Source organism: Solanum stenotomum, chromosome 11 (assembly GCF_019186545.1).
Source record: "Solanum stenotomum isolate F172 chromosome 11, ASM1918654v1, whole genome shotgun sequence".
In the NCBI taxonomy this organism is placed as follows: Eukaryota; Viridiplantae; Streptophyta; class Magnoliopsida; order Solanales; family Solanaceae; genus Solanum; species Solanum stenotomum.
The window spans coordinates 53,447,813-53,465,822 of NC_064292.1; the positions used below are offsets into that span (position 1 = coordinate 53,447,813).

Consider the following 18,010-nt stretch of genomic DNA (forward strand, 5'->3'; position numbering starts at 1 on the left):
TTCTAAATATTAATTAACTATTTTTGAAATTAGAGCTTATAATTTATAGATCACATAAAAATATATTTATCGATATTTTAAAATCAAGAAAGATAGATACTTTTAATTAAGAGTAAACAAATATTTATTGTTGTTCAAGCTTCCATTTAACTATTCCAAAAAGTGATAAAGCAAAAAAAAAAGTCCGAAATTGTTGGTAAAAGAGAAAAATTCCAATTACTTTAAAATATTAAATCCTTATCTTCAGTAACAGGACCACATTTATTTATTTTAAATATATTTTTTAGAATGAAGATGAAGACACGTTTATCACACCATTTCGGCATAATACATAAATATGACCTTTAACTTGATTTCAACGGACAACTATGCCCTCCAACTTTGAGTGTGCACAAGTAGGCCCTTAAGCTTGTATAAAATTGAACAAGTAGACAAACATGTCTTACCTGACATAATACACGTAAGACGTCGCGTAGGACACAACAATTTCATGTAGGGTGCCATGTAGGACGAATGTGTCTATTTGTTCAATTTTATACAAGTTTAAGTGTCTACTTGTGCACAACTAAAATTAAAGGTCATAGTTGCCAACTGACATCAAGTTAAATGTCATATTTATGAATTATGCCTTGCCTTTGTTACTTTACGTCATATATCATATAGTACAAAATATAGTATAAAAATAGTCAGGAAAGTGATGTACATAAATAATATAAAGACAGTTTATTTTTGTATCTTTCCTGAAAAAATAGTTTAAAATGTTTGGTAAAAATGTCCTTCATTAACAATATATTTATATTGGCAAATGATGTAATGCAGTGAATAAAATTATTTTTTCTTTAATTAGAAGTTTCGGATTGAGCTTTGGATATAAAAAAAAATCTTGATAGAAAACATTTTCTACTAAATGAAGCTCTACAGGGAGTGAATCTAGGATAGTCGAACTCCAATACAGATATCGAACAACGAATAGCAAAAATAAAATAAAAATGAATAACATACTTTTTACCCACTACCAAATGCTTACCAACTGCCAAACTTGCAGCTACTAGTTAGTTGAATAATAATCATCATTTAATTCTAAGACCAAATATATTTATTTTATTTCTAGAGGTGTGAAATATGTTTTTTCAATTACCTTATGTGCATGTGATGTTCGTAATGGAGGATAAGTCTATCGAGAAGGTGTACACGAGTTTTATATTGAAATGATAAATTAATTATTGATGTATATACTTAAGTTTTAAGCGAATAATATCTTAATAGTTGAACCAGAGTCATTATAATGTCGCCCCTTATTTCATGTACTATCCTCTTCAAAATTACTCTTTAAGTAATTGATTATCATCTCTAGAAAAAAATCATTTTCGTGGAATTATATGATAATACGCTTTTAAGTAGCGTATAGAAAATCTCGAAATACGAATGCACAAAAAAGGAGAAATACTTTCAACTAACATAAAACTTGATCTCCAAGCAATTCCTTTAGAATTTTTAGTAAACTTTTTGTTTCTTAACTTTTACATTACAAAAATATCTTCAATGATGAATAATTAAGACCTTTTCAATTCAACCCCGATTATTAACGATCATGAAAAACAATTATATCATGTATGTCGACATATCTCGATATGTTAATTCATAATAACAATTTTCAAATATATTCATCGATTGATCAATATTTCTATGAGAGACAAAATAAACTTAATGTATACATTTTTTCTTTTAAAAGTGGAAAATGGAAATAATTCTATTAATTTGTGTCAAACCTCATCAAAAGATCCCTTAATATCCTTACATATCAAATCTTTTAAATATGAATATCAAATAATATTAAACTTGGTCTCTAAGCAATCCTTTTAGAAGATTTTACAAGTGTTTTTTTTTAAATATAAATTTACGGGTCAAGTTTTAAATCATGATTTAGAATATCAAATTATACTTTTTTTAGAAAATTTAAAATTTGGCGATTTCATATCACATATCTAAATGTAAACTTAATTTTCCAATTATGACCGTTAATTACTTACTTGTATTATCCGCACACATGTAATTAACCTGCTTTGAACACTTATTCGATGTATTTCATAACAACTATAAGATGATCACTTCAATTTTAATGCATAATAATGCTTCTAAATATGTTTATCAATTTTCAATGTTTATGTTAATATTATTAGTTCATTAAATCTTTTCAATAGATTGCTTTGTATTATCAATAAATATTGAGATTCGTCTATCTTGATCCTCTAGCATCGGTAAAATAGATCACTTAATTGTACTCTTCATAAAATTCGAGATTCGTCGCTCATGATCCTATAATGGCTATAAAATAGATCAATTTATACTATTCATAAAAGTGAGATTCGTCGTTGACCCTATAATGACTAAAAAATAAGCTTATAAAAATCAAGATTCACCATTAACTATATAATGACTATCAAAATAGATCACATTATACTATTCATAAAAAATGAGATTCGTCGGTGTCCCTAAAACAACTATAAAATAAATCAGTTTATACTACTCATAAAAATTGAGATTCGCTGTTGACCCTATAATGATTGTCGAATCATTCACTTTATATTGTCCATAAAAATTGAGATTGGACGTTGACCCTCTAATTGACTACAAAATAAATCACTTCATACTATCCATAAAAGTCAAGATTCGTCGCCATTGACCCTATAATGACTATAAAACAAATCACTTTATACTATTCATAAAAATCGAGATTTGCCGTTGATCCTAAAATGATTGCAAAGTCGATCACTCTATACTGTCCATAAAATTTGAGATTGGATGTTGACCCTCTAACGACTACAAAATAAATCACTTTATACTATCCATAAAAGTAAAGATTCGTCATTGACCCTATACCGACTATAAAATAAATCACTTTATACTATTCATAGAAATCGAGATTCGCCGTTGACCCTATAATGATTGTAAAATCGATCACTATATATTGTCCATAAAAATTGAGATTGGACGTTGACCATATAACAGCTACAAAATAAATCACTTTATACTATCCATAAAAGTCCAGATTCATCGTTGACCCTATAACGACTATAAAATAAATCACTTTATGCTATTCATAAAAATCAAGATTCGTCATGGACCCTATACCGATTATAAAATAAACCACTTTATATTATCCATAAAAATTGAAAGTTGTCATTAACCGTATAACAACAATAAATAAATTACTTTATAGTATTCATAAAAATCGAGATTTGCCGTTGACCCTAATAGCTATCAAAATAGATTAGTTCATACTATTCATATATTTTGAGTATCGTCATTGACCCCGTAACAACTACACAAGCCGAGATTCATTAACCCTATAACGACAGTGAAAATAAATCAATTTATACTATTCTTAAAAATCGAGAGTCATCGTTGACCATATAACAATTATAAAATAAATCACTTTATACCACCCATAAAAATTGAAATTCATCGTTGACCTTATAACGACTGTCAAAATAGACCATTCTATACTGATCATAAAAATCGAGAGTCGTCGTTGACCCTATAATAATTATAGAATAAATCACTTCATACCATCCATAAAAACGGAGATTCGTCGTTGACCCTATTACAACTGTAATATAGACTATTTTATACTGATCATAAAAATCAAGAGTCGTCGTTGACCCTATAACGTCTATAAAATAAATCACTTTATACCATCCATAAAAATCAAGATTTGTCGTTCCTAACCATATAACAGTTGTAAAATAGTTCACTCTATACCATCCATAAAAATTGAGATTTGTCGTTGACCCTATAACGGTTATAAAATTGACCACTTTATACGATTCATAAAAATCAAATTCCGCCGTTCCAAACCCTAAAAATGGCTATAAAACAAAGCACTTTATACTATAAATAAAGCTCGAAATTCATCATTTCCGACCCTACTTCACCTTAATTGTTTTCTCTAATTCTTTTTCTTGTAAGAAGTGGAGAGAACAAAGGAAGTGAGGCTATTTCCCAATCCAAGTAAAACAAGGAGACAAATTAGAACCAAACTTTTTAGCTTTCTCTGTTCACTGTTTACCTCTCTGTTTGCTCTGTTTTCTACCTATACATACAAATTATATACATATATATACACCCTTTTTCTCGTACTATCCGTCCCTTTCTCCCCCCCCCCCCCCCCCCCCCCCCCCCCCCCCCCCCCCCCCCCCCCCCCCCCCCCCCCGCAATACACACCCACAGAGTTTCGCAGTCTTTTTATCAGTCGTCGGGTCACTCAGTTCATCTCTGCATACTTTGTTTTTCTTCTCTTTTTCCAATGCAAAAACGGGTTTCATGCCCGGTGACCCAATCGGGATATGGGTTTCGCCGGAATTCGCTGGAATTTTCGAAACGAAAAATACCCAATTTCACAATCCAACTCCGGGCAACTCCGATGAACTGGAAACTGAACTGGCAACACCTGAACAACTTGATAGCAAAATTACCCTTCACCCCAGAAAACCCATCAGTTGTAGACTCAAGTTTTATCGTCGGAACCCTATCGTATGTTGAATGGTATCAAACATTAGAAGTTATGGTGAAGTTATGGGAGTTAAGGTTAAGTGGTGGGCATTGTTGTAATCCAATTTTAAAAGCAAAAGTTGAACTTCCATCTGATAGAGAAGAGTTGAATGAGAGATTAAAAGGGGTTTTCTTGGAGAAATTGAATAAGTTAATCAATGGGGTTTTAGTACAAACATGGCAGAAAAAATTGGGTTTTGTGATTGATGAGATTGAGAAAATTTCTATGTTGTTGAAGAAACCTAACAGGGTTGGTGTTTACCAGGAGCTGTGGAAGAAGAAAAAGGGTATCGAAGGTGAAAGAGATTTGATATCATTAAGGATTGATGAATTCAAGAATGGGATTAAATGTATCATTGATTATTTGGAGGATTCGAAGAATTATGAGGATTTTAAGGTGTTTGATTTTGGTGAAGTGATTGATTGGAATAAAATTCATTTTATCATGATGAGAGAATGTAGAAGGCTTGATGATGGATTACCAATTTATGGTTTTAGGCAGCAGATTCTGCAACAAATTCTTTCTCAACAGGTATAATTTACAATCACTTACCAATTTAATTTGATCTTATATTAACTGATAATAATAACTAGCGTACAAATAAATGTTGAGATCATAAAAATTTATTTCAGATATCAAGTTCCAAAATGATTTAACTTCAAAAGGGTAAATTTTTATGTTTCGAGTTTCAACTTCAAAATCTATGGAACCCTTGAGTCAAGGTTTTTGCTTTGGTAAAAAGGATAACAAGCTTACTATAGAATATCGAAAAAATTGTTTTAAATATCAAGTTCCAAAAATTACAACTTCAAAATCGATGGCCAAGCGGGAGCTAGTATTAGCAAATCTTGTGATTCTTTTTACTTGTAATAGATTAATGAGCTTAAATATTTTTTCTGCAAGTAGTTGCAATACATTTTGCTAATAATCCCGTATGCATTATAAGTATTACAGTTACAATTATACTGATTTCCCCCCTTATGGATAGACATATACCAATTGAAATTGCAGCTATTTTCACTTGTCCGGAAAAGGTTTGCAGTTAATTTTTTTAAAAAAATTCACTTGAACATTTTTTTAAAATCTTGTACTGATGAAAAAGACAAGCCATGAATCCTCGTAACCACGGAAGCAACTTTAACTTTGAGTCGAGGCTTTTACCCGCTTCTTGGTAAAAGGGTAACAAGCTTAAATATTAGCATTTAGTTGTAAAAAGATGGATAAGTAAGCTTAAATATTTTTTCTTCAAGTCTTTGCAATACAATTTGCTAATACTCACGTACATTTTATTAGTAGGACTGGTATAGTAACAATTATACTGTTTTTTTTCTTCTATATAGATATATACCAATTGAAATCGCCGCTATTATCACTTATCTTGCCGCTTCTGTTGATTTTTGTAAAAGCTTTACTTGAACATTTGGTGAAGGAGTTTTAAATTGCTTTTACTGATTAAGAGGAGCTAAAACTTGTGCTTAGATGATTTTATCTTGTTGTTTGCAGGTGCTAGAAGAATCCCCCCCTTGTATTATTGTTCTTAATTTAGTAATTTGATTATATCTTCATTAAAAAAGTAATTTGAGTATACAAATATGTTATTCATAATTGACTTTTCAACAGTGGATGATTTTGATTATGAGCTTTTGTGTCTGTTTGTATCATATCGTTGGTGATTTGAATGGGATGATATCTCTTTTTAGGGGCTCCATGTGATGGTGATTACATTTTTTTGATGGTTATGTTTTAGGTGACTGTTTTGGTTGGGGAGACTGGATCAGGAAAGAGTACACAATTAGTGCAATTCCTTGCTGATTCAGGAATAGCTGGCAATGGTTCTATAGTTTGCACTCAGCCTCGAAAACTTGCTGCCAATTCTTTAGCAAGTAGGGTTAGAGAGGAAAGCCAGGAGTGCTATGATGATTGCTCGATCTCCTGTAATCCACCACATTCAACCTGTCAGCAGTTTGATTCAAAGGTGATTTTTATGACAGATCACTGCCTATTACAGCACTATATGGGCGACAAGACTTTGTCCAACATTTCATGCATCATAGTCGATGAGGCACATGAAAGAAGCCTTAACACCGATCTTCTTTTAGCATTGATTAAGAAACTACTTCATCAGAGGTTTGATCTGAGGCTTATTATTATGTCTGCCACAGTTGATGCAAACCAGCTTGCAGGCTACTTCTTTGGTTGTGGAACTTTCCATGTGGCGGGTAGGACTTTTCCGGTTGATATAAAGTATGTTCCCTGTGAAGATGATGCCCATCATGCTGTAGGTGCAATTGCCTCTTATGTCCACGATGTTATCAAGATGGTGACTGAGATCGATAGAACTGAGGGAGCGGGAGCTATTTTAGCCTTCTTGACATCTCAGAGTGAAGTTGAGTGGGCTTGTGAGCAGTTTAAAGCACCACTGGCCATTGCTTTACCTTTGCATGGCAAGTTATCATATGATGACCAAAACCGAGTGTTTCTCTCCTATCCAGGGAAGAGAAAGGTTATATTCACCACCAATCTAGCTGAGACATCACTGACAATCCCCGGTGTCAAATATGTTGTTGATTCTGGCATGGTTAAAGAAAGCAGGTTTGAACCTGGCTCTGGCATGAATGTTCTCAGGATATGCAGTGTGAGCCAAAGTTCTGCTAACCAAAGAGCCGGTCGTGCAGGGAGAACTGAACCTGGAAAGTGTTTCAGGCTGTACTCTCAAAGTGATTTTGAGGATATGCCTCGTCATCAGGAACCTGAAATTCGGAAAGTTCATCTTGGTGTTGCAGTGCTGAGGATTCTTGCTTTAGGTATCAAGAATGTGCAGGATTTTGATTTTGTTGATGCACCGAGCCCCAAAGCTATTGAGATGGCCACCCGAAATCTGGTTCAACTAGGAGCTGTTACACAAAGAGATGATGCATCATATGAATTAACTGCAGAAGGACTAAAACTGGTGAAGTTGGGTATTGAACCTCGGTTGGGAAAAATGATCCTCAGTTGCTTTGATCAACGTTTGGGTAAAGAAGGTGTTGCGCTTGCTGCCGTTATGGCAAATTCCAGCAGCATTTTCTGTAGGGTCGGTTCTGAAGGAGACAAACTAAAATCTGATTGCCACAAGGTGCAATTTTGCCATCCAAGTGGGGACCTCTTTACTTTATTATCTGTTTACAGGGAATGGGAGATTGTGCCTAGGGAAAAGAAGAATAGCTGGTGTTGGGATAATAGTATCAATGCCAAATCCATGAGAAGATGCCATGAGACAGTGCTGGAAATGGAAGCCTGTCTTCAGAATGAGCTAAATATGATCTTAGCCAGTTACTGGCGCTGGCATCCTCAAGTGCATAACAAGTGTGACGAAGTATTGCAAAGTATAATTCTTTCTTCACTTGCGGAAAATGTTGCTGTGTACTCAGGTTATGATCAGCTTGGTTATGAGGTTGCGCTATCTGGGAAGTGTGTCCAACTACATCCTTCCTGTTCGCTTTTGAATTTCGGCCAACGACCACGTTGGGTAGTCTTTGGGGATGTCCTTGCATCAGCTAACGAGTATCTGGTCTGTGTTACTGCATTTGAGTTTAGTTCTCTTGTTAGCCTCACTCCTGCTCCTTTGTTTGATTTTCTGAAGATGGATGCACTAAAGTTAGAAAAGAAGGTTTTGACAGGCTTTGGAGTCGTGCTACTCAAAAGATTTTGTGGAAAATCTAACAGTAGCATTAACAATCTTGTCTCGCGCATTAGAACTTCTTATAAGGATGAAAGGATAGGCATTCAAGTTAATGTTGATGAGAATGAGGTTCTTTTATATGCTTCTTCGAGAGACATGGAGAGTGTTACATTCCAGGTAAATGATGCTCTAGAGTATGAAAGTAAGCTGTTGCGGAACAAATGCTTAGAGAAATGTCTATTCAATGGAGGATCAGCAGCTTCGGCCTCTGTTGCTCTCTTTGGAGCTGGTGCTGTGATAAAGCATTTGGAGCTTGAGAAGAGATGTTTGACTGTGGACATATTTCCTTCAAATGGAAATGCCATTGATGACAAGGAATTGCTGATGTGTTTGGAGAGAGCCACATCTGGTAATATTTGTATGGTGCACAAGTACTCTGGAATGGGCCAGGACAAAGAGGAGAACAAGTGGGGCACAGTAAAATTTCTTACCCCTGATGCTGCAGAACAGGCTACATTCTTAAATAAAGTGGAATTTAATGGTGGCTTTCTGAAAATGGTTCCATCCAGGAGCATACACAGTAGTGATCAAAAGATGTTTCGCTCAGTTCTCAAAGCTAAAGTTTCTTGGCCTCGTAGGTACAGTAAAGGAGTAGGCTTTCTGAGATGCGACCCTATGGATGTTCCTTTAATTTTAGATGACATCTCTGATCTCATGATTGGTGGAAATGTCATCCGTTGTGAGGCAAGCGATAAGAACCCTGACAACATAGTCATTACTAGACTTGATAGGGACATTGCTGAGACAGAGATACTTGAGGTGTTAAGGGCAACAACAAATAGGAGAATTCTGGATTTCTTCTTGGTGAGAGGAGATTCTGTAGAAAATCCTCCCATAGCTACTTGTGAAGAAGCACTTCGGAAAGAAATATCTCCCTTCATGCCTAAAAAGGTTCCGTTTGTTAACTCTGTTCGTGTCCAGGTCTTCCAGCCGAAACTAACTGAGTATTTCGCAAAAGCAGCTATAATATTTGATGGATCTCTTCATCTTGAAGCAGCCAAGGCCTTGGAGCAAATCGACGGCATGGTTTTGCCTGGATGCCTTCCCTGGCAGAAAATAAGATGTGAGCGACTGTTTCACAGCTCTGTTTCCTGTCCTGCAGCAGTTTATCATGTCATCAGGAACCAGCTGGATTCTTTACTTGCTAGCCTCCGCCGAAGAAAGGGTATCTTGTGCTTACTTATTTTTATATATCTTCTTTACAATTATGTCTGTGTCAAACTAGGTTGCTTAAGTGAAGTGCCGGATTTTGTTTTAAACTGAACCCGAAATGTTCTGGTTTATACGCTCGGTTTGTTGACTACTTTATATATTGTTGTTTACATTCCTATAGCACTATTTTAAATCTTATTTGTGGTGCTCAGATTGTTGGTTGATGTGAAACTCTGTTGTCTTTTATCTCGAAAATTCTCCAAAGAGAAAAGATGGGCTTGTTGAAATATGCTCTCTATTTTTGTGTTGGTTGATTGGGGGAGGAGAAAAATTAGAGAATCCAAAAGGGTTAGTGAGGGGATTCTTCTGCAACCTTTCGTGTCTCTTCAACGTTATTTATAGGTTAAGAAGTGACTCTTATTTCAGAAGAAAAAAAATTTCAGTAGTCAGATATGGATTTATTTAATTGGTAGCTGAGTGAAACTTGTGATTGTTTTGCAGTTGGGAAATGCGAGCTACAGAGAAATGATAACGGTTCCTGTACAGTTAGGATATCTGCCACTGCCACCAAAGTTGTTGCAGATTTGAGAAGGCCACTGGAGCAACTTATGAAAGGCAAGATTGTAGATCACGTGGATATTACTCCAAAGGTTGTTCAACTTCTGTTCTCTCGAGAAGGAAGCAACATTATGAGGACAATTCAACGGGAGACAGGAACCTATATTTATTTTGACAAGCATAGCTTGCTTGTTAGTATCTTTGGTTCTTTAGACAATGTTGATAGGGCTCAACACAGATTTATTGGTTCCCTTCTGGCGCTACATGAAAATAAACAACTTGAGGTGCATCTTCGTGGAGGACTTTTGCCTCATGACCTGATGAAAAGAGTTGTTCAGACATTTGGACCAGACCTTAGTGCACTTAAAGAAAAGGTGCCTGGGGCAGAGTTCTCTCTGAACACAAAGCGCCATTGCATCTATATCAATGGTACTAAAGATATGAAGCAAAGCGTTGAGGACATAATCTCTGAAATTGCTCAAAGAAGTTTTCCAACTCAAACGACAGGAGATGATGCTGACTGTCCTGTTTGCTTGTGTGAACTGGAGGATCCTTATAAACTTGAAGCTTGCTGCCATGTATTCTGTCGGACATGCTTGCTAGAGCAGTGTGAGTCTGCAATCAAAAGCCGGGAAGGTTTCCCCATGTGCTGTCTTCATCAAGGTTGTGCGGAACCCATCCTGCTTGCTGATTTGAAGTCTCTATTGTCAATTGAGAAGTTGGAAGAACTTTTCAGGGCTTCTTTGGGGGCTTTTGTGGCAGCCAATGGTAGTACCTACCGCTTTTGCCCCTCACCAGATTGCCCTTCAGTTTATCGCATTGCAGATCCCGATATGGTTGGTGCTCCTTTTGCCTGTGGTGCATGCTATGTGGAGACGTGTACGAGTTGTCACCTGGAATATCATCCATACCTCTCCTGTGAGACGTACCAGAAGGTTAAAGACGACCCAGATTGCTCTCTAGAGGAATGGTCCAAGGGGAAAGACAATGTAAAGAAATGTCCCGTTTGCAGATTTACAATTGAGAAGGTGGATGGCTGCAATCATATCGAGTGTAAGTGTGGGAAACATGTTTGCTGGGTTTGCTTGCTCTTCTTTGACACCAGTGATAATTGCTATGATCATTTGAGGTCTGTTCACCGGTCCATTACATGAGAAATAGGGAACCATAGTTTATGTAAGCGTGTTCATGTAAAAAAATTGCACCGAGTATGTAACCAAGAGCTTTTTATGTCTATACATATCTATGTTTGTGTCTTCAGAACCCTTTTCTTGTCTATAGTTAAATGTCTCTATTACAACTTATACAAAGTTTCTGTCTAATTTTGTGGCATTTGGTTAATTCTGTATATACAACATGACTGACAAGCTAGCCTTCTCAACTGCAAAACAATGTGGATGTGAGAAGGAAAAGCAATTCAGAATATGAGAAAAAAGAAACAAAAAGATGAAGGAGTCTGGCATAGCCCAAGCCAATGACACGTATTGTCTGCTTTGGTATCGTGTGCTTTTTTGACCAGTCCACCGTCAAAGGAGGTATCTGTAACCAATTGCAGCTATGCCTAAACAGAAAGCAACTGCTATGAGCCATGTTACACCATTTGTACCATTTTCATCTTCTTTTGTTCTGTTCCATTCATCAACATGTTCATATTGCTGCTGTTGCTGTTTCTGCTGTTTTTGTGTTTTTAACTGCAGGAGTTGTAGCTCAAGAACTTTGATCCAGTTCCTATAAGCAAGAGCTCGCGCTGATTCATCCAACATCAAATTCGAAAGAGCTTCCTTCTCCTTCTGCAATGCCAGGTACTTCCTCTCTGCCTCTCTTGCTCGAGTCTGTGATCGTCTCAACGCCTTTAGAACCTCCAACCTATCACTCCCTAGTTCTTGTCTAACCTCGATATTCGCCTCCTTAACATTATCATCATTCATATCAGGGCCAGAAAACACCTTGAGAGGTGGAGGCAAGTCACAATTCTGCATTAGAAAATCAAGACTTGATTTTTGTTTTTGGCCAAACACATAATTCATCTCATCTTTGTTGATCATCAACCCCATAGGACTTAACTTTTGGTTATTCATCAACCATCCTGCCATCATCCCAGAATTCTTGAATTTTTTTGGCTAAATTTTGCAAAAAAATGATGAAATATGTCAAGAATTCAAGAAAGTTGGTTGATGGTAGTTGTTGGATATAAGGGGAGTTTGTCAAAATGATCAAAGGTTTTTGATTGGTTGATAGGATTAGTGGGACCCACATTTCTGATGAAGTGGCACAATCTAGTTGGTTGGATAACGTTTTAGTTTTCTAACATATATTTATTTTTTAAATATAAGATGCGTGTAAGCATAGGAAGAAATTCTTTGCCTCTGATTATAACCAAAGATTATATTAGAGTCAATATATTCCATTTGCTTTGAAAAAAAAAGATTCTATTTGTCTTTATTAGTTATAATTCATAGAAAGACAAATTAAAAGTTATAGGATTATGAAATAGGTCTGGTAGTGTGTACGCAATCTTTATTCCTATCTTGTGAAAATAGAGAAACATAATCCTATAACTTATTGTTTGTGTGCGTAGTCTTATCCCTATCTTATCGTCTTTGTTTTTTAAAGTAACAATTATTAATTTAGACTTAATTTGTTTGGCTATTTAAACGACAAATAATAAGGACCGATGGAAGTTGGAACATCAATTAAGTTTGTGTTAAAGACAGTATTTGAAATCATTGATAAATCAAATTAATTTGAAATTAAAAATTTATTTGGAGATTCAATTTAGATCTCAAAAATTGTATTTTTTTTTTCAAACTTTGACTATGTAAATCTCTTACTGAATATTAATTTATCTGATAAAATAATACTCAACTTACTAGTGCATATTTAAAATTCACTAATACTATATAAGAATAATAATTACACTATTGATTTTTATAACTCATTCATTCTTAAATATTATTGTATGGTGTGGCTTAATGAATTTTGTGAGAAGCCATTTTCTTTATGACCGCAAGGGTGAGTTTTCGTGCACCTCGATTAATTTTATGGAATATTTATCATCTCTCATCAATAATAGGTATCAGGTAACTCTACTCACCAAAATAAATTTAGTTAAAAGCCATTTTTATCACCTCAAATACTTGGATGTACAACTTAATTAACTTGAACATTTATTTACCATGGGCCAAAGGTCAAGTTAGATAATTCGATAAGTCATTGAACTTCTTTTTTTGTGTGTTTTAGAATACAATTAACTAACATGTTAATTTTTCCTTTCTTCAATATATTGATGTGACATGAACGTAAAATTTGTGAATCAATGAGTTGGACCACCTCAAATTAAATAGCGTGAAATGCTCATTTGCTTTTATTCTATTATGAGAAAGAGTTGTTATACGTCTATTACAAATGAATGAGGGACCGATGTATACGATTTTTAGGAAAATTTAGTCACTATGAAGTAAAATAATTTGACCAGAAAAGCTCTTGCAGTAGCATTGAATGCAACCACTTGCTCCTTTAATTGTCCGTTCCTTTTTACTTGACATATATCGATTGGATAGTTGATATTTTTTGTAATTATACTTTTTTTTTAAAAAAAATTGATTAATACTTTATATAATTATTTTATAATAATAATAATATGTAATAAAATCACTTGATTTGCTAAAATGGAAATAGGAGGCTAAAAGCTTTGAGCACTTGTAAATTCAGACAATTAAAAAAGTTAAAGGTTACATTTGGACATTTTCCAAGGATTGAAAAAGTAGATAACCTACCATATTATAAATGGTCCAAACATTTAATTTAAAATTAAGAAAGATTACCTACTTTATCATGTGAGATTAACTAAAGCTTTGAACATGTCACATGTTCACACAAAGTTATCCATGGTTAAACTTTTTAAAAAAATGAAGTTGATCATCTATCATATTTTAAGTATTTTTTTCTTTATGACAAGGAAATTCATAATTGCTATTCTTTGAGTGTATACAAAATATATTTCGTTGTCACACATTATATCCAATGAAGCTCTTTTAACATTTCCCTCATTAATTTTGCTTAACTATCTTCCTAAAGGGTGATGATATTTCATATTCACACCCTTCTACAATAATAATATTATTCAGTATCGTTTCATCAAAAACTTTCAATATATATACATATATTATTTTCCCTTGAATTTATGATTTATAAATAACAATGGAATTTGTATTTAAGGATTAAAAGATTCACAAATTATAATGACCATATATTATGTTTTTTATGTCAAACAACTTGCTAAATGCTAATGTAGTTGAAAACTCATTCATAAACTACCTAACCTAAATCTCTCTTTTCATATTAGCAAATCTTTTTATGTCTATAATCTTCATTTGTCAAAAATCTACGCATTAATTTGTCTTTCGAGTTTCAATAATTGATACAGAGGATGGAATTAAATCTCTAAGGAAATTAGGCTGATAAACAAATATGTACTAGTTAATTAGCTAACATAGTTATAGTTTTCATTAATTATCACTCACAATTTAATTTTAGCTATAATTACATCATCTCTTCCTCTCTCTCACCCCTCTCCTCTTTTATACATATACAAATACAAATTATACATTTACATATAAAATTATATGACAGATATATAAATATAATTAGCCTCTCTCCACTCTTTCCCCTGTCTCGCTAGCCTCTCTCCTCCCTTTCCCAATCTCGCTCGCCTCTCTCCTCCCTTTTCCAATCTCGCTCGCCTCTCTCCTCCCTCTCCCAATCTCGCTCGCCAAAATACAAATACATATGTATACTAGTTACATATATACAATTATCTGACAAATATACATATACTATTCGTCTCTCTCCATTCTCTACCCTCTCGCTCTCTCCTCCCCCCTCCCTCAAACATATAGTTACAAATCGTAATTAGCAAACTACTACTATGAAATCTAATTATATTTGTTTTAGTGGCCATTTGCAAATTTCAATAATCTCGAGTCCTGACAACAAGCAAATCGTCCGTTTTCACTAGTTGTCGTCCTTATTTAATACTTACTTCATAATTCTGCGGTGAGACTTGAGGTAGTTTCATCTTACACGTGTAGTAACACTTACGTTGTGTATAACAAGATATACACAAACCAAAAAAAACTCAAATCAATTTTGTTTTTTTTTCCACTTTAGTCATCTCTTGGACTTTTATGTGATGTAAGGCCCCACAATTTTTATTTTTTTTAATTAACGCGTATAGCACGTTAAAAGTCCTCATTGACTTATCACAAATACTCCAAAATACAGAAATTTCTAGTAAATTTCCCCTTAATTAATTCCTTCAATCCTCAACCAAAAAAAATAAAAACCAAAGTGAAAAATCTTAGCAAATCTTAGTGTACATGAGATGTAAAAATCCAAGAAAATGATTCCAATTTTCTTGTTTTTACACTAAGATACTCTATTCATCTTCCCATGAAAATTCAAGAAAAAAGGTACCATTTTTTTTCATAGTTTCTTGAAAATCTTAAGGTATTGTAGAATCCAAGAAAAGGGTCATCAAATTCTTGAAAAAAAAAATCGTAGTTTCTTGAAAATTTTAAGGTAACCTTAAAGGTGTTGTGCTTATGTTCTACCTTCTTGTTTGATTTGATGGCTTTTTTTAATAGAAGGATGTTAGAAGAACATATATTTGATATACAAAAAAGTGCTAAATGTTTGACTTGTATTTGTACAAATGATTGTGGAGGTGATGATATATCTGTTCCTAGTGATGGTCCATTTTTACCCCCTCCTCCTCCTCCTCTCCCTAATGTGACAAGTGAAAAATATCATATGCCTTTTTATTTTATCATAATGCTTTGTATGTTTGGGGCTTTTTTTATGTTCATATGTTATATGATTATACTTAAGAGGAATAGGTCAAATTCAAGATCAATTAGGAGAAATAATGTTTCACAATTTGATGAAACTAGAGAGGATTTTGTTATAGATGAGAATTTGGGCCCAATTTTGGATCATCCGATTTGGTATATTCGCACCGTGGGACTTGGACAAGATGTTATTGATTCGATTTCGGTGTTTAAGTATAAAAAAGATGAGTTTTTGATTGATGGGAGTGATTGTTCTGTTTGTTTGACTGAATTTGAGGAGGATGAGAGTTTAAGGTTGTTGCCTAAGTGTAGTCATGCTTTTCATATTCCTTGTATTGATACTTGGTTAAGGTCACACAAGAATTGCCCCTTGTGTCGTGCTCCTATTGTATCCGATATGGATAATTCCCCTCGAATGGATCATGTTGTGGAAGTTGTATCGATTACTAGTGTAGGTGATGATGGCTCTAGTACGAATGATGTTGATCAAGACGATGATCTTGAATTGGATGGAGAGGGGAATAATCAAGAAATGAGGTGTGGAGTAGTAGAAAATCTTGATGAGGAGGAGGAAGGGAGATCAACGATGGACTTATCGATGAAAAATGCACGAGTTAATCTTGATGGAAGGAGGAAAAGGGGTCGTGTTTTTAGTGATTTGGTTGATCAACATAGAGTGAAGGAGATCATCAACAATGAACTACAACCAGCACGAAGATCGGTCTCAATGGATTCCTCTGTTGCTCAAGTGATTCACCTCATGATGAACGAGATGAATGAGATGAACGAGTTGAATGAGATGAATTCGAGGAAAATTGATCAAGGGTGTTCGAGTAATTCAAAGAGAGGAGATAGAAATTCAAGTTTGTATAAAGCAATGAAGAGTTCTTCCTTTGGACGTTCATTGCAAAAAGTTCCTATTAGTATGAAGAGGTCTTTTTCTACTAGTGGAAAGTGTTCATTGCCTACAACTAGCAAGATTCAAGATCCAAGACAAACAATGTAAGAACATTTCACTTTAGTTCTTGAATACTTCAAGTTGGGTTCAAGATTTTCCTATATATATATATATATATATATGAACAATATATGAAAATATAAAGTGTAAAAGTAATGTTCCACATAGAGGACTTGGAAACAAATGAATTTTACATATTCCCTCTTCTTAAAGAGATATTTGAGTTTATTATTAGGTTAATGTTGTGATGAATAATACAGCAAGAGACAAGAGCAAGTTCATTTCACTCGATGTTTACACTAAACCAATCAATGAAACGTGTCTTGCAACGAGATTGTCAATTTGATGTTGAATTTTGCTCTGTGTTAGATGAAGTGCGTAATAGTTTGGAACAATGGTTGTTCATGCTAAACATTTTGGTGTAAAAAAGTTGTACACCAATAAAGAAAATGTTGCATGATATCAGAATATTTATCGCGAATCTAAAGTTGATTTTGAAGTGGTTAAACTTACAAAAAATTAATGAACTTTGGCTATATCTTAAATAATGTTTCTCAGAGCGTTCCTAGCACAAGTTCAAAAGAGTGTGCCAAATGGGCTATGTCTTAAATAGCGTTCCTTAAATGGGCTGTTTGTGTCCACTACCCGGCCCACTAAATGAATTATTAGGATTATTGAAAATAGCCCAAGTTGTGAACCCAAATGCTATTACAGCCCATGGCCCACGTATATTTATTTTCGAAAAAATTCACATTATTTTTAGCTTTTATAAATGGAAAATAACAATTATATATCGTGAAGTTTTGAATTTTACATGTAAAATTCGAAGATATGATCATGAAGTTTTATTTGTAAATATGAAACTCCAATACCAAAAAGTGGCTGATAAATGTTATTTCAACATGAATGACAACATTTTCAATGAAAATGCTTTTCTCAGAAATATTTTTTCTTATTATTATTTTTGTATTAATTCATATGTAAACAAGAAAATATTATCCTAAAGTAATTTATATTTAACGTATACAAATACTATCATAGTTGGAGGTGTGGCGTGGTGGGGATACATGTGAAGATTGTTGGGTTTTATTTGCCCTGAATTTCTTACCATAAATAGGTTTTCCTTTTAGGAAAAGGTTTTGGATTGGCTAGTCCTTTTCTTGTGGGAAAAGGTTTAGGACTCTATAAATAAAGGTTTGTTCCTTCTAACTTAATCAACA

At 34.1% G+C, this 18,010-nt stretch overlaps 4 protein-coding genes across 4 annotated transcripts in view; 2 read left to right on the forward strand and 2 right to left on the reverse strand.

Moving 5' to 3' along the window:
- Positions 1-18,010, reverse strand: part of LOC125845221 (histone H3.3) — a 202,057-nt gene that overhangs the window by 87,324 nt on the left and 96,723 nt on the right. The gene's annotated exons all lie outside the window — the stretch shown is intronic.
- On the forward strand, positions 4,288-11,285 carry LOC125845186 (ATP-dependent RNA helicase DEAH11, chloroplastic-like). Its single transcript, XM_049524630.1, has 3 exons — positions 4,288-5,083; positions 6,300-9,438; positions 9,927-11,285. The coding sequence occupies exons 1-3, from the start codon at positions 4,307-4,309 to the stop codon at positions 11,135-11,137; spliced, it is 5,127 nt and encodes a 1,708-aa protein (XP_049380587.1). The 5' UTR covers positions 4,288-4,306; the 3' UTR covers positions 11,138-11,285.
- Positions 11,510-12,076, reverse strand: LOC125846069 (uncharacterized). The gene has a single exon (XM_049525525.1). The coding sequence runs from the start codon at positions 12,074-12,076 to the stop codon at positions 11,510-11,512; it is 567 nt and encodes a 188-aa protein (XP_049381482.1).
- On the forward strand, positions 12,317-17,076 carry LOC125846070 (RING-H2 finger protein ATL52-like). Its single transcript, XM_049525526.1, has 2 exons — positions 12,317-12,322; positions 15,546-17,076. The coding sequence occupies exons 1-2, from the start codon at positions 12,317-12,319 to the stop codon at positions 16,836-16,838; spliced, it is 1,299 nt and encodes a 432-aa protein (XP_049381483.1). The 3' UTR covers positions 16,839-17,076.

Excerpts from the sequence above, each read along its gene's own strand:
- LOC125845186 (XM_049524630.1), top strand. The coding sequence starts at position 4,307 with ATGCAAAAACGGGTTTCATGCCCGGTGACCCAATCGGGATATGGGTTT. Across the intron at positions 5,084-6,299 it reads AACAAATTCTTTCTCAACAG|GTGACTGTTTTGGTTGGGGA; the intron begins GTATAATTTACA and ends GTTATGTTTTAG. Across the intron at positions 9,439-9,926 it reads TAGCCTCCGCCGAAGAAAGG|TTGGGAAATGCGAGCTACAG; the intron begins GTATCTTGTGCT and ends ATTGTTTTGCAG.
- LOC125846069 (XM_049525525.1), bottom strand. The coding sequence starts at position 12,076 with ATGGCAGGATGGTTGATGAATAACCAAAAGTTAAGTCCTATGGGGTTG.